This window comes from Callithrix jacchus, chromosome 14 (genome assembly GCF_049354715.1).
Source record: "Callithrix jacchus isolate 240 chromosome 14, calJac240_pri, whole genome shotgun sequence".
NCBI classification, from domain to species: domain Eukaryota; kingdom Metazoa; phylum Chordata; class Mammalia; order Primates; family Cebidae; genus Callithrix; species Callithrix jacchus.
The window spans coordinates 27,584,967-27,611,368 of record NC_133515.1 but is presented as its reverse complement, the minus strand read 5'-3'; the positions used below and the strand labels follow the sequence as shown (position 1 = coordinate 27,611,368).

Below are 26,402 nucleotides of genomic sequence, written 5' to 3'. Positions count from 1 at the left end.
CTCTGTCTCCTAGTGCTTCCTCATATTTGAATTCCAGGTCACATTTCCCTCCCTCTTTCCCTTCCTCCCCTCTTTTTCTTTCTTTCTATAATGATTGATTTAAATTTTTTTTTTTTTTGAGACGGAGTTTTGCTCTTGTTACCCAGGCTGGAGTGCAATGGTGCGATCTTGGCTCACTGCAACCTCTACCTCCTGGGTTCAGGCAATTCTCCTGCCTCAGCCTCCTGAGTAGCTGGGATTACAGGCATGAGCCACCATGCCCAGCTAATTTTTTGTATTTTTAGTAGAGACGGGAGGGGTTCACCATGTTGACTAGGGTGGTCTCAATCTCTTGACCTCATGATCCACCTGCCTCGGCCTCCCAAAGTGCTGGGATTATAGGCTTGAGCCACTGCGCCTGGCCTGATTTTTTAAAATTATAAAAATAATTCATTGAGCACAGTAGGTCACATCTGTAGTCCCAACACTTTGGGAGGCTGAGGCAGGAGGATCATTTGAGACCAGGAATTTGAGACCAGCCTGGGCCACATAGCAAGACCCCATGTCTACCAAAAATGTTTTCAAATTAGCTGGGCCAGCTGAGTGAGGTGGCCCATGTCTGTGATCCCAGCACTTTGGGAGGCTGAGGCAGGCAGATCACAAGGTCAAGAGATTCAGACCATCCTAGCCAACATGGTGAAACTCCATCTCTACTAAAAATACAAAAAAAAAATATTAGCTGGGTATTGTGGCATGCGCCTGTAGTCCCAGCTACTCAGGAGGCTGAGGCAGGAGAATCATTTGAACCCAGGAGGCAGAGGTTGCAGTGAGCCAAGATCACTCCACTGCACTTCCAGCCTGGCAACAGAGTGAGACTCCATCTTAGAAAAAAAAAATTAGCTGGGCCTGGTGGTGTGAGCATGTAGTCCTGGTTACTTGGGAGGCTGAGGCTGGAGGATGACTTGAGTCCTAACCTAAACGTGAGGTAGGAGTTTGAGACTGCAGTGGTCTATGGTCATGCCACTGCACTCCAGCCTGGGTGACAAGGTGAAACCCTACCTCTAAAAATAAACAGGCCCAGCCGGTCATGGTGGCTCATACCATGTAATCCCAGCACTTTGGGAGGCCGAGGCAGGTAGATCACCTGAGGTTAGGAGTTTGAGACCAGCCTGGCCAACATAGTAACATTTTCTCTACTGAAAATACAAAAAGTAGCCAGGCATGGTGATGCGCGTCTATAATCCCAGCTACTTGGGAGGCTGAGACAGAAGAATTGCTTGAACTCAGGAGGCAGAGATTGCAGTGAGCCGAGATGTCACCACTGCACTCCAGCCTGGGTGATGGAGCGAGACTCCACCTCAAAATAAATAAATACATAGTCCCAAGAGTATACAAGTATAACGCCATGACACTTAGTTCTATCTGGTTCCACCTTCCTGGGAGACACACACACACCTGGGCTCACTGTTTCGGTTTCTTGGCATTCATTTGGTGATCCCACTGACTCTGAGGTTTCATCTCCAGATTAAAGTTCTTTTCTTTTTTTGAGGCGGAGTTTCACTCTTATTGCCTAGGCTTGAGTGCAATGGCGCAATCTCAGCCTTATTGCAACCTCCGCCTCCCAAGTTCAAGTGAATCTCCTGCCTCAGCCTCCTGAGTAGCTAGGATTATAGGTGCTAGGCGCCTGCCACAATGCCCAGCTAGTTGTTGGGAACCAGCCCAACTCCGTACGTGGGTGCCGAGTCCCGGTGGTGATGAGGGATTGAGAAGAGGAAATAGAGACACAAGAGTAGACTTTGCAGCCTGGGCCCAGGGGACCAACGCAAGTGTGGAAAATGTGTTGGCCCTGAGCTCTGGGCTCCAAACACTTTTATTACATGTATAATCTCACTGATTTTATGGGCGTGGAAAGGGAGGGTGAAGGAGTAGATAAGATAGCCGGTTGGAGAGCACTTGAGATCCTTCTAAGATGTGCTAAACTAGTACTCTGAGTTTACCACCAATTGTTTTTTTGTTTTGTTTTGTTTTGTTTTTGAGACCGAGTTTCGCTGTTGTTACCCAGACTGGACTGGAATGCAATGGCAGGATCTTGGCTCATCGAAACCTCCACCTTCTGGGTTCAAGCAATTCTCCTGCCTCAGCCTCCCGAGTAGCTGGGACTACAGGTACGCACCACCATGCCCAGCTAATTTTTGTATTTTTAGTAGAGACGGGGTTTCACCTCGTTGACCAGGATGGTATCCATCTCTCGACCTCGTGGATCCACCCGCCTTGGCCTCCCAAAGTGCTGGGATTATAGGCGTGCGCCACCATGCCCAGCCTACCACCAATTGTTATCAGAGTGCAGCTGCGTGGATGAGAAGCCCCAGGGTCTAACCATACCCAATGCATCAAGGGGCTTTTGTCTCCCGAGCATTGAGGACACTGAGCAATTCAAATCATTCCATATTCCAAGAACCTCAGGCAGAGCCTGAGGCGTTCTCTTCTGTGATCTCTGCCTTGCAAGGCTTTTCTCCTCCTTGCAAGCTCCCATCAGCAAAGATCCTCCCAGAACTTGTAAGCAGAGATCACCTCCCTTCTCAGAGATCTTTGCATAAACTCTCATTAAGAAGCCCTCATGAGCCAGGCGCGGTGGCTCAAGCCTGTAATCCCAGCACTTTGGGAGGCTGAGGTGGGTGGATCACGAGGTCAAGAGATCGAGACCATCCTGGTCAACATGGTGAAACCCCATCTCTACTAAAAATACGAAAAATGAGCTGGGCATGGTGGCGCGTGCCTGTAATCCCAGCTACTCGGGAGGCTGAGGCAGGAGAATTGCCTGAACCCAGGAGGCGGAGGTTGCAGTGAGCCGAGATCGCGCCATTGCACTCTAGCCTGGGTAACAAGAGCAAAGCTCCATCTCAAAAAAAAAAAAAAAAAAAGAAGCCCTTATGCAGCCTTCATGTTGGTGAGGCATTAGTGGGACCAGAGCAGTATTCCCTGCTCTGCAACCACCCCGAGGTGTTCCCAGTGTTACTGTGCTCTCGGATGGTCTTTACCTTAGGCCTCCTGTTGCTGCTTGATTTCTAATTAGCTACACCAGTAATATAGTTTATTTTGGTGTAAAACTTCAGTGCACTCTCAGCCAAGCAAGCTTATAATTATTTAGCTAGAATTAACATAGGTGTCCCTCTGGCCATCTTGACCCACACTAGTTTTTTGTATTTTTTAGAGATAGGGTTTTACCATGTTTGCCAGGCTGGTCTTGAACTCCTGACCTCAGGTGATCCACCCATCTCAGCCTTCCAAAGTGCTGGGATTACAAGCGTGAGCCACCCTGCCCGGCCAAATTAAAATTCTTAACTGAAAGTAAGAGAAATCGACTTAGCTAGAAAATAATTTATTAAAACTATTCTGTAGCACACAGCATCTCCAGCAGGGCCAGACAGCCAAGAAGCTCTCTGAACCAGTCCATTTGGGTTTTTAAATTTTTTAAAATATATATTTAAATATATTTAAAGATGGGGTTTCACCATGTTGGTCAGGCTGGTCTTGAACTCTCGACCTCAGGTGATCCTCCAGCCTTGGCCTCCAAAGTGCTTGGATTACAGGAGTGAGCCACCACACCCAGCCCCATTTGGGTTTTTATGGAAAATTCATGACCACAGCATTCTTTTCCCCAGCGTATGGCATAGGACTCTTTCTGGAATTAGGGTTCCCAAATCAGAAAGGTGGAGGAAGATTAGAGTCCTGCTTTGGGTAGGTGAAAGGAGGACAGGAGAAGGCCAGAGAGATTCTCTTTCCCAAGGCCTAACACAGCCAACATCCTAACAAAAGCCTCTAAACGCCTGGCACGGTGGCTCACGCCTGTAATCCCAGCACTTTGGGAGGGTGAGGCGGTCAGATCATGAGGTCATGAGTTTGAGACTTGCCTGGCCAAAATGGTGAAACCTTGTCTCTACTAAAAATACATGCCCCTCGAAAGGTAATCAGAGTTATCAGATTGTTATCAGAGTGTAGTTGCATGGATGAGGAGCCACAGGGTCCGACCACACCCAACCCATCAAGGGGCTCTTGCCTGTAATCCCAGCACTTTAGGAGGCTGAGGAGGGTGGATCACCTGAGGTTGGGAGTTTGAAACCAGCCTGACCAACAGGGAGAAACCCCGTCTCTATTAAAAAAGTTAAAAAAAAAAAAAAAAAAAAAGACCTTCCTTTCCTACGATGGAATTAATTAGCAGTGCTAATTGTGACCTTTCTTTTCTCTCTCTCTCTTTTTTTTAAGATGGGGTTTCACCGTGATGGCCAGGCTGGTCTTGAACTCCTGACCTCAGGTGATCCACCAGCCTTGGCCTCCAAAGTGCTTGGATTACAGGTGTGAGCCACCGCGCCCGGCCAATTGTGACCTTTCTTAAGGAGCTCATGACTTCCAGGGGCTCTGTTACCTGAGTGAATTTTGGAACCTTGACTTTCTGAGAAGGTTACGATAAAAAGGAGGGCTGGGGCCTGGTGTCTGACTCTAAGTCAGGGAATGAGGAAACACAGATCACAGTCATTGTGCTTATTATTTTGGCGGCATCCTGGCTCTTGGCACAAAGGAGAAACGAAGCCCAAGTGCTTGCAGCTTTGGAAGCCACCAGGCTGGGGGCACTGGGGAGACACCCAGGGATGGAGAGGAAGACCAGACAATTCCTGGGATCTGCAGGCAAAAGGGCACCCAAGAAACCAAGAAAAGTCATTGGGTGGTTTCACAGGGAGCCATTTGGTACAGAGGGAAAAACTGAAAAAACACAAAGAACAAATCCTCACCCAGAATTGGTCCTGCTGGGTCTGTTCTTTGTCCTCCACTCCCAGCTGACCTTTCTTCCACATTTGAACCATAGGCAGGGGGCAACTTCCCTCATCCAAGGGGACCTCCTTTGGAATCAGGGTCAGTGAGAGGTTCTGGACACCACCCCACTGTAAACCTCAGCCTGAGTGAGTTTCCCAGTCCATGCTGCCCTCACTCCAGCCACCTCCCTGCTCTGTTTGGGGCTTTGCATAGGCAAATGCCAAGGCCTGGGTGAGTGAAAGGGCCCCAGGCAGAGGGCAGAGTCCATCCTATCTGGGTGGGGACACTAGCCTGGGCTCCTGGAGGGTGGTGTGCCCAGGGAGGGCATGGAGCCTCCACATCCTTTCCCTCTATTCCTGCCCTCTGCATCTCTTCATCTGTATCCTTTGCAATATCCTTCATAATAAACCAGTAAACCTAAGCAAATGTTTTGCTGAGTTCTGTGAGCTGTTGCTCCGGCAAATCAACCCCCAAGAGGAGGTTGTGGGAACCCCAGCTTGAAGCCAGTTGTTCCGAAGTCCTGGAGGCCTAGATTTGTGACTGGTATCTGGGGTGGCAGGGCGTCTTGGGGACTGAGCCCTCCACCTGTGGGATCTGACTCTGACTCCAGGTAGGTAGTGTTGGAATTGAATTGGAGGACACCCCACTGGTGTCCGTGGCAGAACTGATTGCTCACTTGGTGCTGGGGAGAACCACCTACCCCGCCACCACCACATTTGGTCACAGAAGTCTCCTCTGGGTTGACTGTTGTGTGTGAGAACAGGGGAAAATCCACCTGAGTTTTCTCTAAACACCACTATGTGTTTTCTGAGGGTGGATTTAGGCTACTTGAGCCCATGGCCCGTTTTCAGTAGCTAAGACCTGAAAACTTTGGAGAGTCACTTTGCACTATGGAAGGATCATAAAACAGGCACTCAGGTCCTGCAGACAACGGGGCATGAAAGCTTCAAAATGTGAGTTTCTAGTAAGTCCGCTTCCAGGAATTCATACCCAGGGAATACCTATGGTGGGCACAGAACAATTCCGTGCCAAAGATGGATAAAGAGGATGTCCCAATCTGCCTGTGTGACCAGACAAGGCCACTGAGGCAGGCCTCTTTCCTTCCCCTTCTCCTAGATCTCCCAGGCCAGTGTCCCCACCCAGATAGGATGGACTCTGCCCTCTGCCTGGGGCCCTTTCACTCACCCAGGCCTTGGCATTTGCCTATGCAAAGCCCCAAACAGAGCAGGGAGGTGGCTGGAGTGAGGGCAGCATGGACTGGGAAACTCACTCAGGCTGAGGTTTACAGTGGGGTGGTGTCCAGAACCTCTCACTGACCCTGATTCCAAAGGAGGTCCCCTTGGATGAGGGAAGTTGCCCCCTGCCTATGGTTCAAATGTGGAAGAAAGGTCAGCTGGGAGTGGAGGACAAAGAACAGACCCAGCAGGACCAATTCTGGGTGAGGATTTGTTCTTTGTGTTTTTTCAGTTTTTCCCTCTGTACCAAATGGCTCCCTGTGAAACCACCCAATGACTTTTCTTGGTTTCTTGGGTGCCCTTTTGCCTGCAGATCCCAGGAATTGTCTGGTCTTCCTCTCCATCCCTGGGTGTCTCCCCAGTGCCCCCAGCCTGGTGGCTTCCAAAGCTGCAAGCACTTGGGCTTCGTTTCTCCTTTGTGCCAAGAGCCAGGATGCCGCCAAAATAATAAGCACAATGACTGTGATCTGTGTTTCCTCATTCCCTGACTTAGAGTCAGACACCAGGCCCCAGCCCTCCTTTTTATCGTAACCTTCTCAGAAAGTCAAGGTTCCAAAATTCACTCAGGTAACAGAGCCCCTGGAAGTCATGAGCTCCTTAAGAAAGGTCACAATTGGCCGGGCGCGGTGGCTCACACCTGTAATCCAAGCACTTTGGAGGCCAAGGCTGGTGGATCACCTGAGGTCAGGAGTTCAAGACCAGCCTGGCCATCACGGTGAAACCCCATCTTAAAAAAAAGAGAGAGAGAGAAAAGAAAGGTCACAATTAGCACTGCTAATTAATTCCATCGTAGGAAAGGAAGGTCTTTTTTTTTTTTTTTTTTTTTTTTAACTTTTTTAATAGAGACGGGGTTTCTCCCTGTTGGTCAGGCTGGTTTCAAACTCCCAACCTCAGGTGATCCACCCTCCTCAGCCTCCTAAAGTTCTGAGATTACAGGCGTGAGCCACCATGCCCAGCAAAAGGAGGGTTTTGACCCAATCCTGGAGAGATACAGGACGTTTAGCCTCTAGGGCACGGGCTCTGGGACAGGCAGAGCTGGGGTTGAATCCCACCTCTAACACTTGCTAATTGCATGACCTCAGGAAAGCTATTCCACTTCTCAGAGCCTCAGTGTTAGGACTGAATTGTGTTTCCTTCAAATTCATATGCTAAAATCCTAAACCCCCATGTGACTATTTAGAAGTAGGGTCTTTAGGGAGGTCATTAAGGATAAATGAGGTCATGGGGGTGGGACCCTAATCTGATAGTGTGGGTGTCTTCATAAGAAGAAGGGTTACCAGAACCACCTCTCTTTGTGCCTGCACAGACAAGAGGCCATGTGAGGACACAGAGAAAGCAGCTGTTTACAAGCCAGGAAGAGAAGCTGCATCACAAACCAACCCTTACAGCACCTTGATCTTGGACTTCTAGCTCCAGAACAGTGAGCATTTATGTTGCTGAAGCCACACAGTTTGTGGGTTTTGGTTATGGCAGCCCCAGCTGACTAATACATTCAGTTTCCTCATTTGAAAAGCAGGGATAAAACTAGTACTTGCAGCATGAGGTTATTGTGAGACTCTGATGGGGAAACATACATCATGCCTGCCCGTTTCGTTTTCTTACGGCATCTTTAAGGCCTGGAACAGTCTCTGGCAGACAGTGGATGTTCAATAAATACCCACTGAATGGATAAATACATCCATCGAAAAGTGAAGCTGCCCCACTAAATATGAGCGCCTCTGTCTAGACGCTTCCCTCGCCCTCATTTCCCTGACCATTGGTCACCACTCACCAGCAAATGCCAACAGTAGTAAAGGTTTAAGAAAACTGCAAGCCCAGCCTGCTGTTTTTAATTGGATCTGCCAAATAATGTAATGTCTATGAAATGAGAAAGGCGACGCTGATCAGAGAGCTGAAGGAAGCCTGAGAACCCTGGTCCAGCTTAGCTCTTCCTGCTGTCGGCAGAGGGGCTAGAGACCACAGTGTGGGGATGGCCCACCTAGGGGAGGCTCAGATTGCTGGGGCTGGGCCCTGGGAGTATCCTGGATGAAGCTGGTCTGGGGTTGGAGGCCACAGCAGATCCATCTTCCTGGTGCTTAGGAGATGCAAATGATGGGAACAATGGAGCCCTTGTCCCCAGGCCATTTGGGGCAGATCCCAGGCTCCAGGGAGGCAAAACTCCTCTGCCTCTGCCATGGTAAGATGTGGTCCTCGGGCAGCCCCAGGCACACCAACCTGCCCACCTGGCATGCCCAGGACTCAGCCAGGGAGAGGCTGCACTGACTCCTCTTCTCCCCACCCTCGCTCTTTCCAGGACAAGCTCAGTGGGAGCAGGCCCGGGTGAGTACTGGGGCTCCTCTCTCCCCCGCCTCCTGTCTTTCTCTACCCCTCCTCTCCTGGGCACAGCCATCCCAGGAGCTGTGCTGGCTCTGCCAGGACCCTCTCTGCCCAGGGAGACCATTCACATGCCTCCATCTCTTAGTCAGCCCTAGGGCTTCCCCAGGGCACCAGCTCATACAGCTGTGCGCCCACAAGCGCTAGCTCTGCCCGCAGCCTCCTTCTCTGCTGCCCTGGTCCCAAGGTCTCTGTCAGTCACACTGTCATAGATATGAATGTCCCAGAACACAGTGTCTGTCTCATACAAACTCAAGGGTCCCTTGGGCAGAGTTGACTAGAGTGTGCTTGCAGGCTGGGGCCACCGCTCCCACCCCCAAGATGTGTGGGTAAGTGATACAGTGGGCAAGAGGGGGCCAACAGACTGGAATCCCTTACAGGTCCCCCCAGTGACTGCACACCTCCTACCTCCCAGAGCCCAGCACTGCTGAGTCACAGGGGCCTAGCTCTCCCATCTGTCTTGGCCAGAATCAGGGTTGCAGAAGGCAGGGGATGGGCATAGGTGGAAGGGCCCTTTGTTTCCAAAATGCCTACCTCAGTGTCCCTGCGGCAGCATTGGAAATGCCTGTGATGAGTGGTACCTTTGAGCTGAAGCACTGGCACTGTCAAGGGCAGATGGTTTATTATACTGGGGGAAAGGTGGGCAGGGACGAGGTGAAGCTAGCCTGTCTGTGCAGACTCCCCAGGTTGGAGAGAAGATGCCCCCAGCCCATCCTTTCTGCCTGCCCCAGGGACCTGGAGACACAAGGTGAGTCTGGCTGCTGAGGCTGGGGTGGAGGAGGCAATGGCCAGAGCCTGTGCTGAACACCCTCTCCCCTCCGTTTCCGCTCACTGAGCATCCTTTCCTCCAGGCCCAGGAGGAGGACGAGGAGGAAAATAAGTATGAGCTTCCCCCCTGTGAGGCTCTGCCCCTCAGTCTAGCCCCTGCCCACCTTCCTGGCACGGAGGAGGACTCCTTGTACCTGGGTGAGGGCTGGGAGGTGGGAGGCAGGGTGCTTGGGCAGGGCAGGAGGGTCCCCACAAGATTAGAGCGCAGAGGCCTTGCCTCTCCTCCCCTGCCTGTGCTGAGGCAGGAAGGGAGGCTTCAGCTGGCAGCCATAGGGGCCTCTTGGCTAGGCAGAGAGAGAGAAAGAGAGAGAGATGAGGGAGGGAGGGCGGAAGGGAGGAAGAAGAGTGGGAAGGGAAAAGGAGGGGTGGTGTAACCAAGGCAACAGTGGGGGCCTGGCATTCCCCTTCTGAGATCCCAACACTTCTTCAGGCCAAGGGCGGGGGTGCTGGGAGAGCCCTGGCTGCCGCTGGCATCCCACCCCCACTGCTCAGCTCCTCGGCCAGGTGGGGGCAAGGAAACTGCCTGCCTCCAGTTGCCATGGAGACTGGGCTGTCAGGAAGCCAATGAGCAAGGGGAGCGAGGGAAGGAGGAGGAAATGGAGACTAGGTAGGTGGGTGGGGGAAGGAAAATGGGAACCCGCCTGGGAGGAACCCACCAACTCACAACACATGCGGTCTTTTCCAGATCACTCTGGCCCCCTGGGTCCATCCAAGCCACCCCTGCCTCAGCCCACCATGGTGAGAGGCCTGCCCAGAAGTCCCTCCTTCCCCACCCACCCCACCCCAAGCTGCCATTTCCCAGTGAGTGAATCTTAGAGGCATCTCATTTGCAAAATACCCCCACATTTGCATTCAAGAGGCCCCTGAAAAATCAGATGCCAGATGCAGGAGAAGCCAGAGCCCTGCCGCTGTCAGTCACTCCTCCAACTCCTGGCCTGGTCCTTCCACCCTCCCCTCAGCTTCACCCAGGGTATCCTTCTCACCTGCCTGAGGGGGAGGGAAGGGGCTCAGCTGCCCTTTCCCTGGGTTCTGAGACCTGAGGACCCCTCTCCACCTCCGGAGTGACGAAGTCCCTACCTCAGCTGCCAGTCACTGCCAGCTCTCATTCCCACCTTGATCCCAGTGGGACTTTTCGGATTTTGAAAACTACTACCTTTATCATACATTTCATTAGAATTTTTGTAAAAAGCAGGAGTGATTCACAACAAAGAAAGAGTCACAGAGTAAAAGCAAAGATAAGAGTCGTCTGTATTGTACATTTTTTAAAGCTACACGGATGCAAGTGGTCCCATCCTGTCCCATCTCGCCCTCAGTTTCCTCCCTCCATCTGCCCTCACCGGCCCCCATTGTGCCCACAGCTGAAGGGAGGAGTGAGCCTGCCGGCGACCGGGAAGCAGGCACCTGTCTTCGGAAGGCGAGGTAGTGTGATGTCCTCTCTTTTCGTGGCTCCATCCCTGGGACAGGGAGTCCTCCTGCCACAGGGTAGAGCTGTGCTTGTCTGACATGGGTCTCATACTCTGCCCCTTCATGGCACCAAGGGATGTGCCCATGAAGGGGCACAGTATGAGAACGAGAGTATGAGACCCACATGGCTATGCCCCTTTTTACCTACCGATTTTTTTTTTATATTTTAAGATGGGGTTTCACCATGTTGGTCCGGCTGGTCTTGAACTCCCGACCTCAGGTGATCCGCCTGCCTTGGCCTCCAAAGTGCTTGGATTACAGGCATAAGCCACCGTGCCTGGCCTTACCTACAGATTTCTAAGGTAGGCAGGCAGTTGGCGTTGCCTCTAATGAAATGAATGAGGAGACTGAGGCCCAGGGATATGAAATGCTATGCCTAAGATCACACAGAAGCAGAGTCTGGTCTACTTTTTAAAAATTGTTTTTGGCTCGACTGCTCTGATTTTTTTTTTTTTTAAATCAGAGTCTCACTCTGTTGCCCAGGCTGGAGTGCAATGGCATGATCTTGGCTCACTGCAACCTCCACCTCCCGGGTTCAAGCGATTTCTGGCTAATTTTTTTTTTTTTTTTTTGAGACGGAGTTTCGCTGTTGTTACCCAGACTGGACTGGAATGCAATGGCATGATCTTGGCTCACTGCAATCTCCACCTCCTGGGTTCAAGCAATTCTCCTGCCTCAGCCTCCCGAGTAGCTGGGACTACAGGCGTGCACCATCATGCCCAGCTAATTTTTGTATTTTTAGTAGAAACGGGGTTTCACCTTGTTGACCAGGATGGTCTCGATCTCTTGACCTCGTGATCCACCTGTCTCGGACTCCCAAAGTGCTGGGATTATAGACGTGAGCCACCGTGCCCCGCCTAATTTTTATATTTTTAGTAGAGAGGGGGTTTCACCATGCTGTCCAGGCTGGTCTCGAACTCCTGACCTCAAGTGATCCACCCACCTCGGCCTCCCAAAGTGCTGGAATTATAGGCATGAGCCACTGTGCCCAGCTGCTATAATTTTTTTGAACAGTCCAAAGTCATTTGGAGCGAGGCCTGACAAGTCAGTTGGGAGGTCAGGACAGGCAACACCATAGGCTGTGCAGAGAATCATCAGGGGATAAGGAAAGCTTTCTCCTGGGGCTTCAAAGCTGACACTTAGACGCCCTCCTCAGAGGCGCCCTAAGAAGACTCTGCTCTTCCAGCCTCAGTCCCACTGAATTCCTTTCTTCTCCCTGCTGCGCATGACAGGTGGTTCTCTTCTTTTCCTTCCAGAGCAGGGTGCATCATCCAGAATGGTGAGCAGCCCCTCCATCTCCGCCTCACATTCTGGGGTTCTGGTTAGGAAACTGGCAGCGGTGGGGTGGAGTGGGGGGCTAGGGAGGCCCAGGAAATATCCCTGAAACCAAGGGAAAAGGCTCAGAGCAGAGCCCCTGCCTCTCAGCCACAGGCCCCTGGCAGACGTGAGCCAGTTGTCCTGAGGGTACCGCTCAGGGCTCCTCCTCACACTCTCTGAGAGCTGGGGCCCATGGGCACTTCTGAAGGGGAAGGTGCCTGTGGGATGCCCCTCTCAGGCAGAGGAGAAATTGTAATCATTCAAGCTGGCTCCCAGAAAGAGGGTCACTGTGTGAGGCGGGAGTGGGGTGCGTGCCACTCCTCCAAATTAATGGCTCCTCCCCCAGGACCCCTAGTCCTAAATGGAACCCCAGGACTGGGCAAACCATGGTCCCACACACCCCTCCCTACATTAGGTACCAGGCCTTCCAAAGAAACCTGATGAGGACCTCTACTTGGAATGTGAGCCCGATCCAGGTGAGCCGCTCCCTCAGCTCCAGACCCCTCCTGCCCGAGGCCCTCAGCTGCCCACAGCATGACACACTCTCCTGGCTCCATCTGCTTCCCTTGCCACCTCTCACCACCCCCAACAACATGTATTTGCCTTCAGTCACTGCATGGACATCACACTTCCGTCTGTGGTCCGGGTTGACCCATGCTGTGCTGGCAGGGGAGGTGCCCCCCTTAAAGCATGGGCTGGGTGGGGCTCCCAGCTGCTGCAGCCAGAACAGCATCTGCCTCTGGTTGGAAGCACTCCCAGAAAGTCCAGGCTGCAGAGAAGCAGCAGGCCCTGCAGCTGTCCTCAGCCCAGCCCTGGCCACCGTGGGTTCCCTGCCTGGTGCCCAGCCGAGCCCAGCCTGCCCTCTCTGTTTCAGTCCTGGCTTTGACTCAGACTCTCAGCTCCCAAGTCCTGATGGCTTCAGGGCTTCTGCCCAGGGTACCCAGGTAAGTGCCCCAACCAGGTTCGTGTGTGTGTGAGACACACACACACACACACACACACACACACACACACAAACAGCACCCCAATTCAGCCTTCCCCAGCCCTGGCCCTGGGATGGGATCTCCTTGCACTGTCCCAGGGCCATTGGCAGTGGTGGCAGGGGCAGCTTTGATGCTGGATTCACTGGCTCTTTCTCTTGAAAAACATAAAGACCCTGAGTTCTGTCCCCCAATTTTCTTCCCACAGGCCCACAGCCCCCCAGGAAACTTGGAATGTAAGAGGCTAATGGTCAGGGGAGAAGAGAGGGAGGCAGGGAGGGAGACTCAGGGTGGGACCTGGAGCCTGGGCGGCAGGCCTGCAGGACCCAGCCTCTTCTGATCAGACCTCCTGTGTTCCAGGGCGCAGCAGATGCCACATCTAAAGGTGAGTACAGGCTTGTCCAAAGGTAGTGAGTTATCCCAACTGATTGTTCACAGTCAGTTATAGATCGAACTCCTTCCCTGATCCTCACGACTGCACTTGGCTAGTCTTAAAAAAAAAAAAGTAGGTGACTGCAGGCATCTTCAGCATGAATGTAGGTGGTCCTGCCAGGGCCTACCCCAGCCCCAGCCCTGCAGGCCAGACTATCTCAGGCCTCACTTTCCTGAGGATGTCCCTGAAGCTCTGACTCCAGCTGAGATCAGGCTTGAGGGGACCCTTGGGGATTTTTGAGGGTCTGTGCCAAATCAGGAAGCTCCTAGTCTGTGCCCCAAGATCACACCTCATTTGGAAGTCACACGAGGCCTGGCTGGTGGGTCCTGCCAGGGCACTAGACCTGGAGAGTGGGAGAAGCACCGGGTGCCTGGGTTTGCACTTGGGCCCATACACTCCTCCTCCTGCTCCCCACCCCTGCACCTGTCCTCTAGAAGCCTCCCTTGTCCACCCCAACGAAGCCCCAGCTCTATAATCTGATTCTTCTGGCAGGAAGGAAATTGTCTCCTCCCTCTGTAGCCCCCACTGGGAGCACCTCAGCTGTTGAGGTGAGGAGGGGCTGGGAGCCGGCTGTGGGGAGGGGTTCTGGGAGCAAAGCCTAAGGGTCTTCACCCAGGAATCCTCTTGGGCTGAAGGGTGCACCACCGCGAGAACACATGTTGAACACACATGTGGGACACCCCGCCTGCCGGGGACTCAGTTGAGCAAAGGCAATGGGAACACAAATAACTGCACCCTGGGTGGCTGTGTGTATGCACAGGATGGCGACCTGCTGGCTCAGCCTTGGTACTCAGGGAACTGTGACCGCCGTGCTGTTGAGAGTGCCCTGCTCCGCTTAGAAAAGGTGGGCAGCCACGGAGCCCAGGCCTTCTCCAAAACCCCTTCTGCTCACATGCTGTGGCCAGCCCAGCAGTGGGGCACAGGAGAGCCAGGAGGGTTCTGGCCCCATCATGTGTTGGGGCGGTGGGAGGACCATTGGAAGATGAGTTTGATGGCTGGGGTCTCCTCTACAGGACGGGGCCTATACCGTGCGCCCCAGCTCGGGGCCTCATGGCTCCCAGCCCTTCACCCTGGCAGTGCTTCTCCGAGGCCGGGTCTTCAACATTCCCATCCGGCGGCTGGATGGCGGGCGCCACTATGCCCTAGGCCGGGAGGGCAGGAACCATGAGGAGGTGGGAGCTGGAGGAGGCACGGGCCTAAGGAGGGGCAGCAGAGCAGTACCCGAGGCCCAGCCACGAGCATTTGCCTAGGGAAAAACCCAAATTTTGTGTTTCTGGGGTGGGTGGAAATGACAGAGCCCAGAGCCCTGAACTCCTTCCCAGACACCTGGCACTCTGGGAAGAGGCCCACCCTCTGGGGGTGGAGGTGCTCCTCCTGCCATGGCTCAGTCTGCACAGGGTCGAGGTGGGGGCCTTTGTGTCTCTAATGAACCCAGTTGGGAGGAGGGCAGGGTCCAGATTCTTCAGAATCTTGTCTACCTCCCCTGAGGACTCTACGTCACACCCAGCATTTGCTGGGGTGCAAACTAGAGACAGTCACCCACCACTCAGCTCCCCACCCTGGAGGACCTGGGCAGAGGCATGCCCTAGAGTCTGTTTGATCTAGCCTTGGACATAAGGGTCTGGCCAGTGTCGTGCCCATGGGTGCAGCAGCAGGAAAGCTGCCTGAGGCCTGGAATCAGGCAGCAAAATGGCAGTGGAGCTGCATGGGGCAAAAGGGATGGAAGATATCTAGAAAAGTGTCAAAAGCCACCTTGCCAGAGTCCCACAGTTGCCTCAGGAAGTTGCTCCCAGCATGAGGGTCACGGGACTCACAGATGCCCTCCCTCCCTGTCCAGCTCTTCCCCTCTGTGGCAGCCATGGTCCAGCACTTCACTCGGCACCCCCTACCCCTTGTGGACAGACACCGTGGCAGCCGGGAACTCACCTGCCTGAGCCTTCCCACCAAGCCCTGAGCCCACAGCAAGGTACACAGCGCCTGTGGAGTTTGCTTCTTGCCCCGCCCCACCTTGGGCTTTCTTCTCTCTCTTCCCCACTCCTCACCCTAGCCTTTCCCATGCCCACAATCGGCATTAATGGAGAAAAGCTGCTTGAAGACCCTGGGAAGGGTCCTGAAGACCCACCCCATGTTCACCTAGAGCGTGATGTCAGCCTCCCTGTTGCCTCTCCAGGGCTGACACCTCTTCCTGGCCTCCAGGAATGCAGGTGTCCACCCAACTCACTAAGTCCTGGATGAAGGAACCGTGGTGGCCTAGACCAGTCAGGGGACAGCACAGGCACTGCTGGAACAGCAAATAGCGGTCCTCTCACATCCACTTGGGGTCCTAGCGTACCCTGGGAGGGACTGGCCTACCTTGCACAAGTGTTTCACTTTCAATAAACATTTGTGGAATGAATTCTTGAAGCTGCTACATGAAGCAGAGGTGGCCTGCACGAGGAGGCCCATGGTTCTCAAGTGTCACAGGGCAGACTAGCCCGCAGTTAATGGAGATGCAGGAGCCAGGCCAGGGCAGAAAGGGCCAGTTGTTTCTACCCCAGATTGGGACTTTTACCTTTAGTTGCTCTGTGCCCAGAAGCCAGGCCATATGGCTGATTTTTGTTTTGCTTTGTAGGGGCTGAAGTGGGAAAGGGAGGGAGGCCCAGTGCTGTCTCTGACACACTATTGAACGAGGAGAATGGAGTCCATTACCGACTCCTCCAACACCTATCCACTGTACAGCGCTCCCTGGAGGAGTGATAAGCCTGATTTTGGGAGCTTGGTGTTGTTTAGAACAGGGGAGACAGTGGGCCCGGGAAACATTTGTATGTGATGCTTCAGTCTAGAATGAAAAGCTAGGGAACTCTCAACAGTGGTGCTCAGAGAAGACAGGATGGCTGGCGGGAGCTTGGGGGCGGCCAGGCGGAGCTGAAAGACAGGGTGCGGACCCCGAGGCCTGGGGAACACCGGGTGGCCGGCGGCCTGCAAGCGGGCGAGGGCGTCGGGCGGCAGGGGGCAGGCCACGGGCGGGGGCGCCTCGGCCCTGGCGCGGCGCCCGGAACACCCCGTGCCAGAAGCGCCATGTGACCGTGACTACGCAAAGCCGCCAGCGCCGCGAAACAAAGGGCGCTTCTGCGGCAGCCTCGAGCTCGGGCCGGCACCGAGGGCCCGGACCCCCTACCCCACTCCGAACCCCCGGACTCCCCGGCCCTGCTTGCCCTTCGACCCCGGGCTCTGGCCGGCCCGGAGGCGCGGAAACCCAGCGGAGATGGGGCGGGCACCGAGGACGCGGAGATGCCAGCGCGAGGCGGGAGGCGGGAGGCGGGAGGCGGGGTGCGGGGCGGCAGGGCGTGGACGGCCGCCTCCGTCACTGCCGGCTCCTGCGGATTACCGCCTCGGAGCCTTCATTTCTTGCCTGTAATAAAGGGAAAATAATCATCCCTACGTCAACGTCCTCGGGTTAGGAGGCTTAAGTGAGACATGCCACGTAAAGGGGTGTCTGAGGGGGCAAGGAAACACTCTCCAAATTCCGGCCAATTAGCTGCCACTGTCAAAATCGCTGCAAGGACACAGTCACCGGTCAAGGCACTAGGAGGGGCGTAAGCTGGGGCCGGCGGCGCCGTTGGAGGGTGGGGGGTGGACGCCAGTGTGTGTATGTGAGGAGGGGACCCACAGCGGGAGCTTCTAGCAGAAGCAGCAGGATAGGAGACCCCCAAGACACGCTCTCAGCGCCGCTGGCCCAGGCCTGGCTCCCTCCACCCGCCACACCTTCCCCAGCCTCATCCCGCAGGCACGCAGGGGCTGTGGAGGTTGCTGAGCTTGGCACCTTGGTCTGGGCCTCACACCTTGGGCTGGGCCTCAGGGTACAGTCAGGCCCCCAGTATACCCACTACGGCTTGGCAGGTTCCACTTCCCTAGAGCAGCTCTCCACTCCGGCCATAAAGGCCCCAGGCTCGGAAGCCTATTGTTACTGAGCCCGGCAGCCACGAGGTCTGTGGTGGGGGAGTAGAAGTTACAGCTCACAGCTCCTGAGTTAATGGCCCAACAGGGACCCTTGATTTTTCCCAGCTCAGGGACTAACTTCAAGGAACTAGCCTCCGTTCCTCCCCTCCCTGGGGAGAAAGAGAGGAGGAGCAGCCAGGCAGTGGGACAGCCTCTAACTGGGGCCTGAGGGCAAAAAGGAACGTCCTGCCTGCCCAGTGCCTCCTCAGCTTGCAGGCCTGCGCAGATGGCCCCGTGTCCAGGGAACCTTCACCGCTCCCCCAGCCTGGGCCCAGATACTTAAGCCATTGCCTCTTCACTCCCAGGACAGACCGGCTACTACCGTCCACTGTTGTGTATTCAGGGCCTGGAATACAGTGGGTGGCGAATATTTATTGAAAGAGTCATCAAATAGGTCAAGTCTATTCTGGATTCCTCTAAAGCTGATAACATTCCTTTAAAAGGGCCCCCTTTGTTAAGAGAATAGTCCAATCCAGTGCTGTCCAGTGGAACTTTCTGTGATGATAGAAACGTTCTCTATCTGCATTGTCCAGTACAGTAGCCACCAGCCACTGAGGGTCATTGAGCACTTGGAATGTGACCAGTGTGACTGAGGAACTGAATTGTTCATTAACAATTTAATTACTTTTAAATAGCCACCTATGGGGAGGTTTCCAAGTCTCATGCCTTCCCAAGTGCGAGGGGCAGTGGTGAAAGCTGGCAAGGTCGGCAGCGGCTAGGTCTGGAGGAGCCTGGGAGGCCTCCATAAGGCACTGGGGAGGCATGGAGGCAGGGGTGGGTGCAGGAGGGATGATGGTATCCCAGGAGCATCACTCCGGTTGTATACTGTTGAATGACCCAGAGGGGCTGCACAAAGGCTGGGGGAACATTTAGGAGCTGCAGGTATTCTGATCATTCAGGTGAGAGATGATTCCTTTTTATTTTTCACCATGCCAGCATCCCTCCAAGCACCCCATCCCCATTTCCTACCACCCAGCAGGCCAGACTCAAGAAAATTCTAGGTAGGGTCACCGACTAGGGGATTAAGTCTTTGAGAAGTGTGCCGTTTGGAGGCCAGGTGCAGTGGCTCACACCTATAATCCCAGCACTTTGGGAGTTTGAGGTGGGCAGATCACTTGAGGTCAGAAGTTTGAGACCAGCCTGGCCAATATGGTGAAACCCCATCTTTAAAAAAATAAAAATAAATTAAAAAGTTAAAAACCCTCATATACTGCCCGGGTGCTGTGGCTTGCGCCTATAATCCCAGCACTTTGGGAGGCTGAGGAGGGTGGCTCATGAGGTCAGTAGATTGAGACCATCCTGGCCAACATGGTGAAACCCTGTCTCTATTAAAAATACAAAAAAAAGTCCAGGTGTGGTGGCTCATGCCTGTAATCCTAGCACTTTGGGAGGCCGAGGTGGGTGGATCATCTGAGGTCAGGAGTTTGAGACCAACCTGACCAACATGGTGAAACCCCATCTCTATTAAAAAATAATAATAAAGAAAAAAAATTAAAAATTAGAAAATTTTTAAAAAGTTACCTGGGGGTAGTGACGTGCACCTGTATTCCCAGCTACTCAGGAGGCTGAGAAAGGAGAATCACTTGAACCGGGGAGGCAGAAGCTGCAGTGAGCTGAGATCACGCCACTGCACTCCAGCCTAGGAAACAGAGCAAGACTTCATCTCAAAAACAAACAAAAAACATTTACTTAGCCTAATGCAGAGTCTGACAGGTAATAGGAGCCATACGATTGGTTCCTAATAATAATAACTGTGAATTGGCGAAGCCTTGTTCTGGTCACTTTTGTGCTGCATTTTTAAGGACTCAGTCTTTCCCAATATACACACATACCTATGAAGCCTTTAGGCATTGTAGGTACTGTAGTAATTATTGTTGTTCTTTTGAAAAATTTCTTCAGGGGGCTTTCTGGTAAAAACCGGAAAGCCTGCTAGATGAATTCTAAAAGAGCTATAACATGAATAATTATTGTTTTATCTGCCCACTGGGCTTTTCTATTCCCTTCCTGGTAACACAATCCACTTCCCGCACTATAGGATCAGGCATGTGACCTAGGTCTTACTGGGACCAAACAGGGCCCATGAAAACCTCTTGATGTTGAGACAGAGAAGCCAGACCTCTTTCCAAATCTGGATTTGGGCTGCAAATGGCCACCTTCTCTGCCATGTGGATAGAGCCTATCTGCAGAAGTGAAGCGAAGACAAAGAGTCTTGGAGACTTTGTGTTCTGCCCCAAAGCGACAGTATTTGCCTTAGTGCCCCTCCCAGTTATATGAGTGAGAAATTTCCTTTTTGGTTTAAGCTCAGGAGTTAAGTGGGAATATGGCTTCTGGTCTTTGTAAAGAAGACTCCAGGCCGGGTGCAGTGGTTCACACCTGTAATCCTAGTGCTTTGGAGGCCAAGGAGGAAGGATTGCTTGAGCTCAGGAGTCTGATATCATCTTGGGCAACATAGTGAGACCCTTGTCTCTACAAAAAACTAAAAAGAAAAACATTAGCAGGGGGTGGTGATGTGTGCCTGTAGTGCTGACTACTTGGGAGGCTGAAACAAGAGGATTGCTTGAGGCTGGAAATTATGGGCCGTACTGTGCTATGCCATTCTGGTGTCTGAACTTAGTGGCATAAATATGGTGACCTCCCAAGAGTGGGTGACCACCAGATTGCCTAAGCAGGGGTGAACCTGCCCATGTAGGAAACAGAACAAGTTAAGACACTTGTGCGGACCAATAGTGGGATCACATAGCACTACAGCCTGGGCAACATAGTAAGACCCCATCTCTTAAAAAGAGATAAAGAGGAAGACTCCAGTCCAATACAGACACTCATGTTCTTGAAGTTCAGAGAGGTCAGGAGATGTGTCTGAAGCACAGAGCAGTTAGTGGTAGAACTATTAATAGAACTCAGACTTATCTGGTTGTCTCTGAATTTACCATAAACTATACTGTACATTCCACTTGTTCACTCATAGATAGTAATTGAGTGCTGTCTATGTGCCAGACATCAAACAGCATCTCATTTTCCCTCTATACCTGCTGAAGGATTCCCCTCCCCAGCTTCACTCCCAGTCTTTAGGAACCCTTGAGTCAGGGGACATGAGAAACAGGCTTTCTCTGCCAGGGTAGGGCCCAGCACATTCACTGTCATCCCAGAATCAATACTCCCAGAACTCTTAAGTGCTAAAGATGCAAGAGGAGCCAGCCAGCTACCCTCCCACCTACCTACATTAGCAGGGGGTGCTACATTCTGCAGTTCAGCCCAGCATGGAGTAAGTCCCTGGCCCAGCCTCCATGCACACCTCTCTAAGCCACTGTGCTCCTATTATTCCCATGTCTAGAATGATCATTTTGGGGGATACTGAAGTTGTTTTCAAAGTGCTTTTGAGCTGGGCACAGTGGCTCATGCCTGTAATTCCAGCACTTTGGGAGGCTTAGGTAGGCAGATCACTCAAGCTCAAGAGTTCGGGATCTGCCTGGGCAACATAGTGAGACCCTATCTCCGTAAATAAATAAAAGTGCTTTTGATCTAAATTATCTCAAGTGTTCCCTTTCTTTATTTTGCAAAGCTGGTTGACGAGAAAGAGAGGTGGCAGGAACAGAAGGATGTCAGGACAGTAGTTTCCAAATCTGGTCCTCAGAACACCCAGGGACCATGATGATGGTCACCATGTCATCATTGGTGACAAAAAAAAAGAAAAGAAAAAAAAACCTGTGGAATGAGTTTTGTTTTTTTTTTAAACAGAATCTTACTCTGTCATCCAAGCTGGAGTGCAGTGGCATGATCTTGGCTCACTGCAACCAGCATGAGCGTTTTCTATGCAAAGCTATTCCATTTAAGGGCCACCTTTTAAATGGAAATCAAGTTCTTCCGCCTTTCTTGGTGTTAAATTATATTTTCTTGGCCAGGCGCGGTGGTTCACACCTGTATTCCCAGCACTTTGGAAGGCTGAGATGGGTGGATCACCTGAGGTCAGGAGTTCGAGGCCAGCCTGGCCAACATGATGAAACCCAGTCTCTACTTAAAATACAAAAAATTGCCAGGCGCAGCAGCACATGCCTGTAGTCCCAGCTACTTGGGAGGCTGAGGTGGGAGAATCGCTTGAGCCCAGGAGTTCTGGGCTATAGTGTGCTATGCCGATCGGGTGCGCACTAAGTTCGGCATCAAAATGGTGACCTCCCAGGAGCAGGGGACCACCAGGTTGCCTAAGGAGGGGTGAGCCAGCCCAGGTCAGAAATGGAGTAGGTCAAAACTCCCGTGCTGATCAGTAGTGAGATCATGCCTGTGAATAGCCACTGCACTCCAACCTGGGTAACACAGTGAGACCCCATCTCTTTAAAAAAAAAAAAAAAAAAAAGGCCGGGCACAGTGGCTCATGGCTGTAATCCCAGCACTTTGGGAGGCAGAGGTGGGTGGATCACAAGGTCAGGATATCCATACCATGCTGGCCAATATAGTGAAACCCCATCCTCAAAACAAAAACAAAAAACAACAACAACAATACAAAAAATTAGGCCGGGCACGGTGGCTTATGCCTGTAAAATCCTAGCACTTTGGGAGACTGAGGCAGGGAGATCACAAAGTCAGAGAGACCATCCTGACTAACGGGGTGAAACTCCATCTCTTAAAAAAAAAAAAGCTGGGTATGTTGGCGGGCACCTATAATTCCAGCTACTTGGGAAACTGAGGCAGAAGATTTGCTTGAACCTGGGAAGCGGAGGTTGCTGTGAGCCAAGATCATGCTACTGCACTCCAGCCTGGGCAACAAGAGCGAAACTCCATCTCAAAAAAAAAAAAAAAAAAAATACACACACACACACACTATATATATATATATTCTTTCAAGTCACTTTTTTTTGCTGGGGCTCAGTTTCCTCATCTTTAAAATGGGGTCAGATGGGCAGGGTGGTTGGCCTCAAGGACCCCTAAAGGCCTTTCCAATTCCAATATTCCTACTGGGACCAAGTGCACGCTGCCTGGGACTATGCCTCTCTCACAGCCTTGGCCGGCTCCCCATACCCACCCCACTCACCCAGCACCCGCTGCCCTATGCCCCCCACCAGCCCTTCTACTTAGCCCCACAAGGTGTGCCCTCCTAACTGTCCTCTGGGGAGAAGTGCCCCCTCCATCATGCATTCTGGATTCCCAGGAGATACAGTGGATAAAAGGCAATTGTGGATTTCTTTTCTTTTCTTTTTCTTGAGACAGAGTTTTGCTCTTGTTGCCCAGGCTGGAGTGCAATGGCGCTATCTCTGTCTCCCAGGTTCAAGCAATTCTCCTGCCTCAGCCTCCCAAGTAGCTGGGATTTATAGGCATGTGCCTCCACTAATTTTGTATTTTTAGTAGAAATGGGGTCTCTCCATGTTGATCAGTCTGGTCTCAAACTCTCTGACCTCAGGTGATTCACCTGCCTCAGCCTCCCAAAGTGCTGGGATTATAGGCGTGAGCTACCACACCCAGCCAGGTTTCAGACATTCTAATGTTTGTCCTGAGATCACCAGTGGATTGGCCCAGTCTCCATGCAGCCGGGAAGTTGGAAGGACAGAGATCGGAGATGAGGAGCAAAAGCACAACTGACACCAAGGTAGGGCCTGGGTGGGGAAAAGAGCATCAAAAGAGAAGGAGGCTCTGGTCGAATCATAACAGCATAGATTCCTAGGACATCTCAGCTGCTCGGCTCCGAGGCTGCCCTGTCCTGCCTCCTCATATTATAGATGAGGAAATGAAGGCCCACGGAGAGGAGAGGAGCCCACAAATGAAAGGGAGAGGGTAACTACATTTTTCTCTAGCAGCTCCTCAGCTGAGGGAAAGCCCTACCTGTGGGAAGGAATTGAGGAAGAGATATTGGGAAATTGAGGCCACAGCATTAAGTTAGGACTGACCAGGACTAGGGCCCCGGGCTCCCATGAGCCTGTGTTCCTGCCCCCTGCCTGCTTTCTGCACTAGCCCCTTCTCCGGTCCCCCTTCTGTTGCCTGTAGAACTCAGCTCTGCTCTTAGGTCATCCCAGACAGCAGCCCCGATGCTTAGAACAGATTTTTCTCCCCAGCACACATCCACTTTTGCACCCCAAGAGGATCCAGGGATAAAGAAAGTACCAGGCAATCCCAAACACTGGGGCTGGGCCCTGGGGAGAACAGCTGAGCCAGGCGTCTTGCCTGTGAACCTCCCATCACCTTCAGCCCTGAGATGCAATGGCAATAATCCATGGCTGCTTTGGAAGCCTCCCTCATACACTGTTGGCCTGCGTCTGCGGCACTTGCAGCTGCTGGTGAGGGCTCATTTTTATATTTATATTTAAATTTTTAGAGACGTTTCTCTTGCCCAGACTGGAGTGCAGTGGTGAAATCATGACTCACTGCAGCCTTGAACTGCTGGGCTCAAGCAATCCTTCCGCCTCAGCTTCTTGAGTAGCTGACACTACAGGGAACACCAGCATGCCTGGTTAATTTTTTAATTTTTGGTAGAGACAGAATCTCACTATGTTGTTCAGGTGGGTCTTGAACTTCTTGACCTCAAGCAATCCTCCTGCCTTGGCCTCCCAAAGTGCTACAATTAAAGGCATGAGCCACCGCTCCCGGCCTGGAGGGTCATTTTTAAAGCAGTGATGTCATGGCCAGAAAGAAACCAACCTCATAGTTCCCAGATCTGCCTGGGAGATACCCACCAACTTAGGAAAGCTTCCAGCAAAGAGGCCTTGGGCAGGCTGGGTGATCTCCCAGGCCCTAGACTGTGCCTGCCCTTGATTGCACAGAATGTTCACTGCCTGGGAAGCTGGGAGCTGGGACAGCTGGGTGACCTGAAAATGGAGGGGCTGAGGAGCTCCAGGCTGGCCTGCTCCTCCTTGCCACCCTCTCCCTGATAACAACAGACAAGGGCAGGAGGCTCCTGGGAGCCGGCTGCCTAATTCCCAGGGCCTGGCAGCCAGCCCTGCAGCTGATGCAAGGCCAGGGGTGGGTGAGTTCAGCCTGTCCTCAGCACCCGGAGCCTCTTGCACCTGGCATACCCTTGAAAATGCATCTATTCAGCCCCCTCTGCCTCAGCCTCCTAGGGTCCAGCTCCATTCCTTCTGGAAGCATAGGAGGGCCTCCTAAGGATCTGGAAGCAGGCCTTGCTTAGGGATGGGATGGGAATTAGGCAGCAGGCTCCCAAAAGCCTCCTGGACTTGTCTGTTGCTAGCAGGGAGAGGGTGGCAAGGAGGACCATGCCAGCCTGGAGCTCCTCAGCCCCTCCATTTCCAGGTCATCTCTGAGCAACTCTGAGTCAAACCTGCTCCTCTACATGGGCAGCCTCAGAGCAGCGTGGGGACCAGAGCCCCACCTCCAGGGACCTCTGTAGTGGAACAGAGGAGCTGGGCTCACTGCGGGCTCTGCCTCGCAGGGTCTGTCCACACCAGCCCACTTCCTCTTCCGGGAGAGGTCAGACAGCTCCGAGTAAGTCTCCAGACCTTCTGGGGTTTTTTTTGTTGTTTTTTTTTTAGATAGAGTTTCACTTTTCTTGCCCAGGCTGGAGTACAATGGCACTATCCTGGCTCACCACAACCTCTGCCTCCCAGGTTCAAGTGATTCTCCTGCCTCACCCTCCTGAGTAGCCAGGATTACAGGCATGTGTCACCACACCCGCCTATTTTGTATTTTTAGTAGAGACAGGGTTTCTCCATGTTGATCAGGCTGGCCTTGAACTCCCAACCTCAGGTGATCCACCCACCTCGGCCTCCCAAAGTGCTGGGATTACAGGCATGAGCCACCTCACCCAGCAAGTCTCCAGACCTTCTTATCCCATAAGAAGATGGACTTTCCTCCTCTGGCTCTCCCCTCTTACTTTAGACATCCAGGCCCAACGTAGGAAGGCTGGAGCCTATCACCCTTCAGCAACCCTCAGGTATCATTGGCTCAGGACCAGGATTCATTCAGCATCTACTTACTAAGAGCTCTGTGATAAGAATGTGACAAATAATAACACATATCACGTGCATGCCTCATCTTACAAAGTGCTCTTGCGATTAGTGTTTTGAGGGATCCTAGTGACGATGCTGTGACATAGGGAGGCCCTAGGTGGAGAAGCTGAGGCCTGGGAGCTGAAGCGGCAGAACCAGGAGTCACACCACAGGGTCTTCCCACATCCTCTTGCTGCTTTAGTCCTGCCCCATACACCTGCACTGAGCAGGAGGCAGGCTTCTCACCTGTCAGGGGACACCAGCTGGGACAGGGGAGCAGAGAACCATGTTTCCCATGGGCAGGGGTGGATGGAGGAGGCTAGGAGAACAGGACTTGTGGATTTGGGGTAGTAGCATGCCAGGGCCACACATGTCTTGGAGGGACTGGAGACAGGCCAAGGAGCAACTGGAGCTATACCTCCTGCACCATAGCTGTTTGCTGAGACAATACTGAACTGTCCTGCTGAACTCCGGCTGGCACTAGTGGGATTGGGTCTGTTGCCTGGGGATTGAGGCTGACTACAGGACCGGCTCCTCCAGTTCCGGCGTAGGACCAGTGGCCATGGCCATCACTGGCCTCCTCGCCAATGCCAGGGTTGAATGAGGCCTTTCCAGTCTGCCCCTTGTACCTGGGGCCTGCCCTTTCTCCTCAACCATGTCTGACTGTCTTTGGAGGACTGTGCACCCACCTTTATGACTCCCGGCCAACACTCCCAGCAGCTCTTGCAGCTTATGCAACTTCTGCTGCTGGTGAGCTCAGGCAGCTGGACTCATGGGCAGTGAGCACATGGTGCCCTGTGATGGAGGGCAGGCACAGGCTGTACCCACCAACTGTACCCACCCCACAGGAGGCCTGTGGTATAGGCACGGGCTCACTGGAAAGAGCAATGAGGAGGCCCAGGCTGCTGAATACTACAAGACCTTCTACTCTCCTGTCCTTTCACTGAAAGGAGATCTAAAAAATAAAGTTCAACTCCTGACTTTGCCCTAACCTCTTGAACCAATTCCTAGAACCACTTGAATCATTTCTTTCTTTCTTTCTTTCTTTTTTTTTTTTTTAAGATGGAGTCTCACTCTATGG

General features: G+C 52.7%; 1 protein-coding gene and 1 non-coding gene across 39 annotated transcripts; one reads left to right on the top strand and one right to left on the bottom strand.

Moving 5' to 3' along the window:
- Positions 1-7,901: 7,901 nt before the first annotated feature.
- Positions 7,902-15,813, top strand: SH2D6 (SH2 domain containing 6). 38 transcript variants are annotated; one of them, XM_078348977.1, is made up of 17 exons: positions 8,174-8,199; positions 8,317-8,342; positions 8,691-8,725; positions 9,074-9,144; positions 9,248-9,362; positions 9,910-9,962; positions 10,583-10,643; positions 11,945-11,967; positions 12,421-12,481; positions 12,880-12,949; positions 13,194-13,221; positions 13,346-13,370; positions 13,911-13,966; positions 14,179-14,262; positions 14,432-14,590; positions 15,256-15,384; positions 15,589-15,813. In XM_078348977.1, exons 1-16 carry the CDS (start codon positions 8,197-8,199, stop codon positions 15,370-15,372), a joined length of 987 nt encoding a protein of 328 aa, XP_078205103.1. In that variant the 5' UTR covers positions 8,174-8,196; the 3' UTR covers positions 15,373-15,384; positions 15,589-15,813. The 38 variants fall into 38 exon arrangements, with proteins under 38 accessions (XP_035127976.1, XP_035127971.1, XP_035127968.1 ...); XM_035272085.3 differs by lacking the exon at positions 9,248-9,362 and having other exon boundaries at positions 7,902-8,199; positions 9,128-9,144; positions 11,921-11,967; XM_035272080.3 differs by lacking the exon at positions 9,248-9,362 and having other exon boundaries at positions 7,902-8,199.
- A 3,481-nt stretch (positions 15,814-19,294) lies between these two features.
- LOC118147582 (U7 small nuclear RNA) lies at positions 19,295-19,356 on the bottom strand. Its single transcript, XR_004734026.1, has one exon. It is a non-coding gene; the product is annotated as a U7 small nuclear RNA (small nuclear RNA).
- Positions 19,357-26,402: the final 7,046 nt, after the last annotated feature.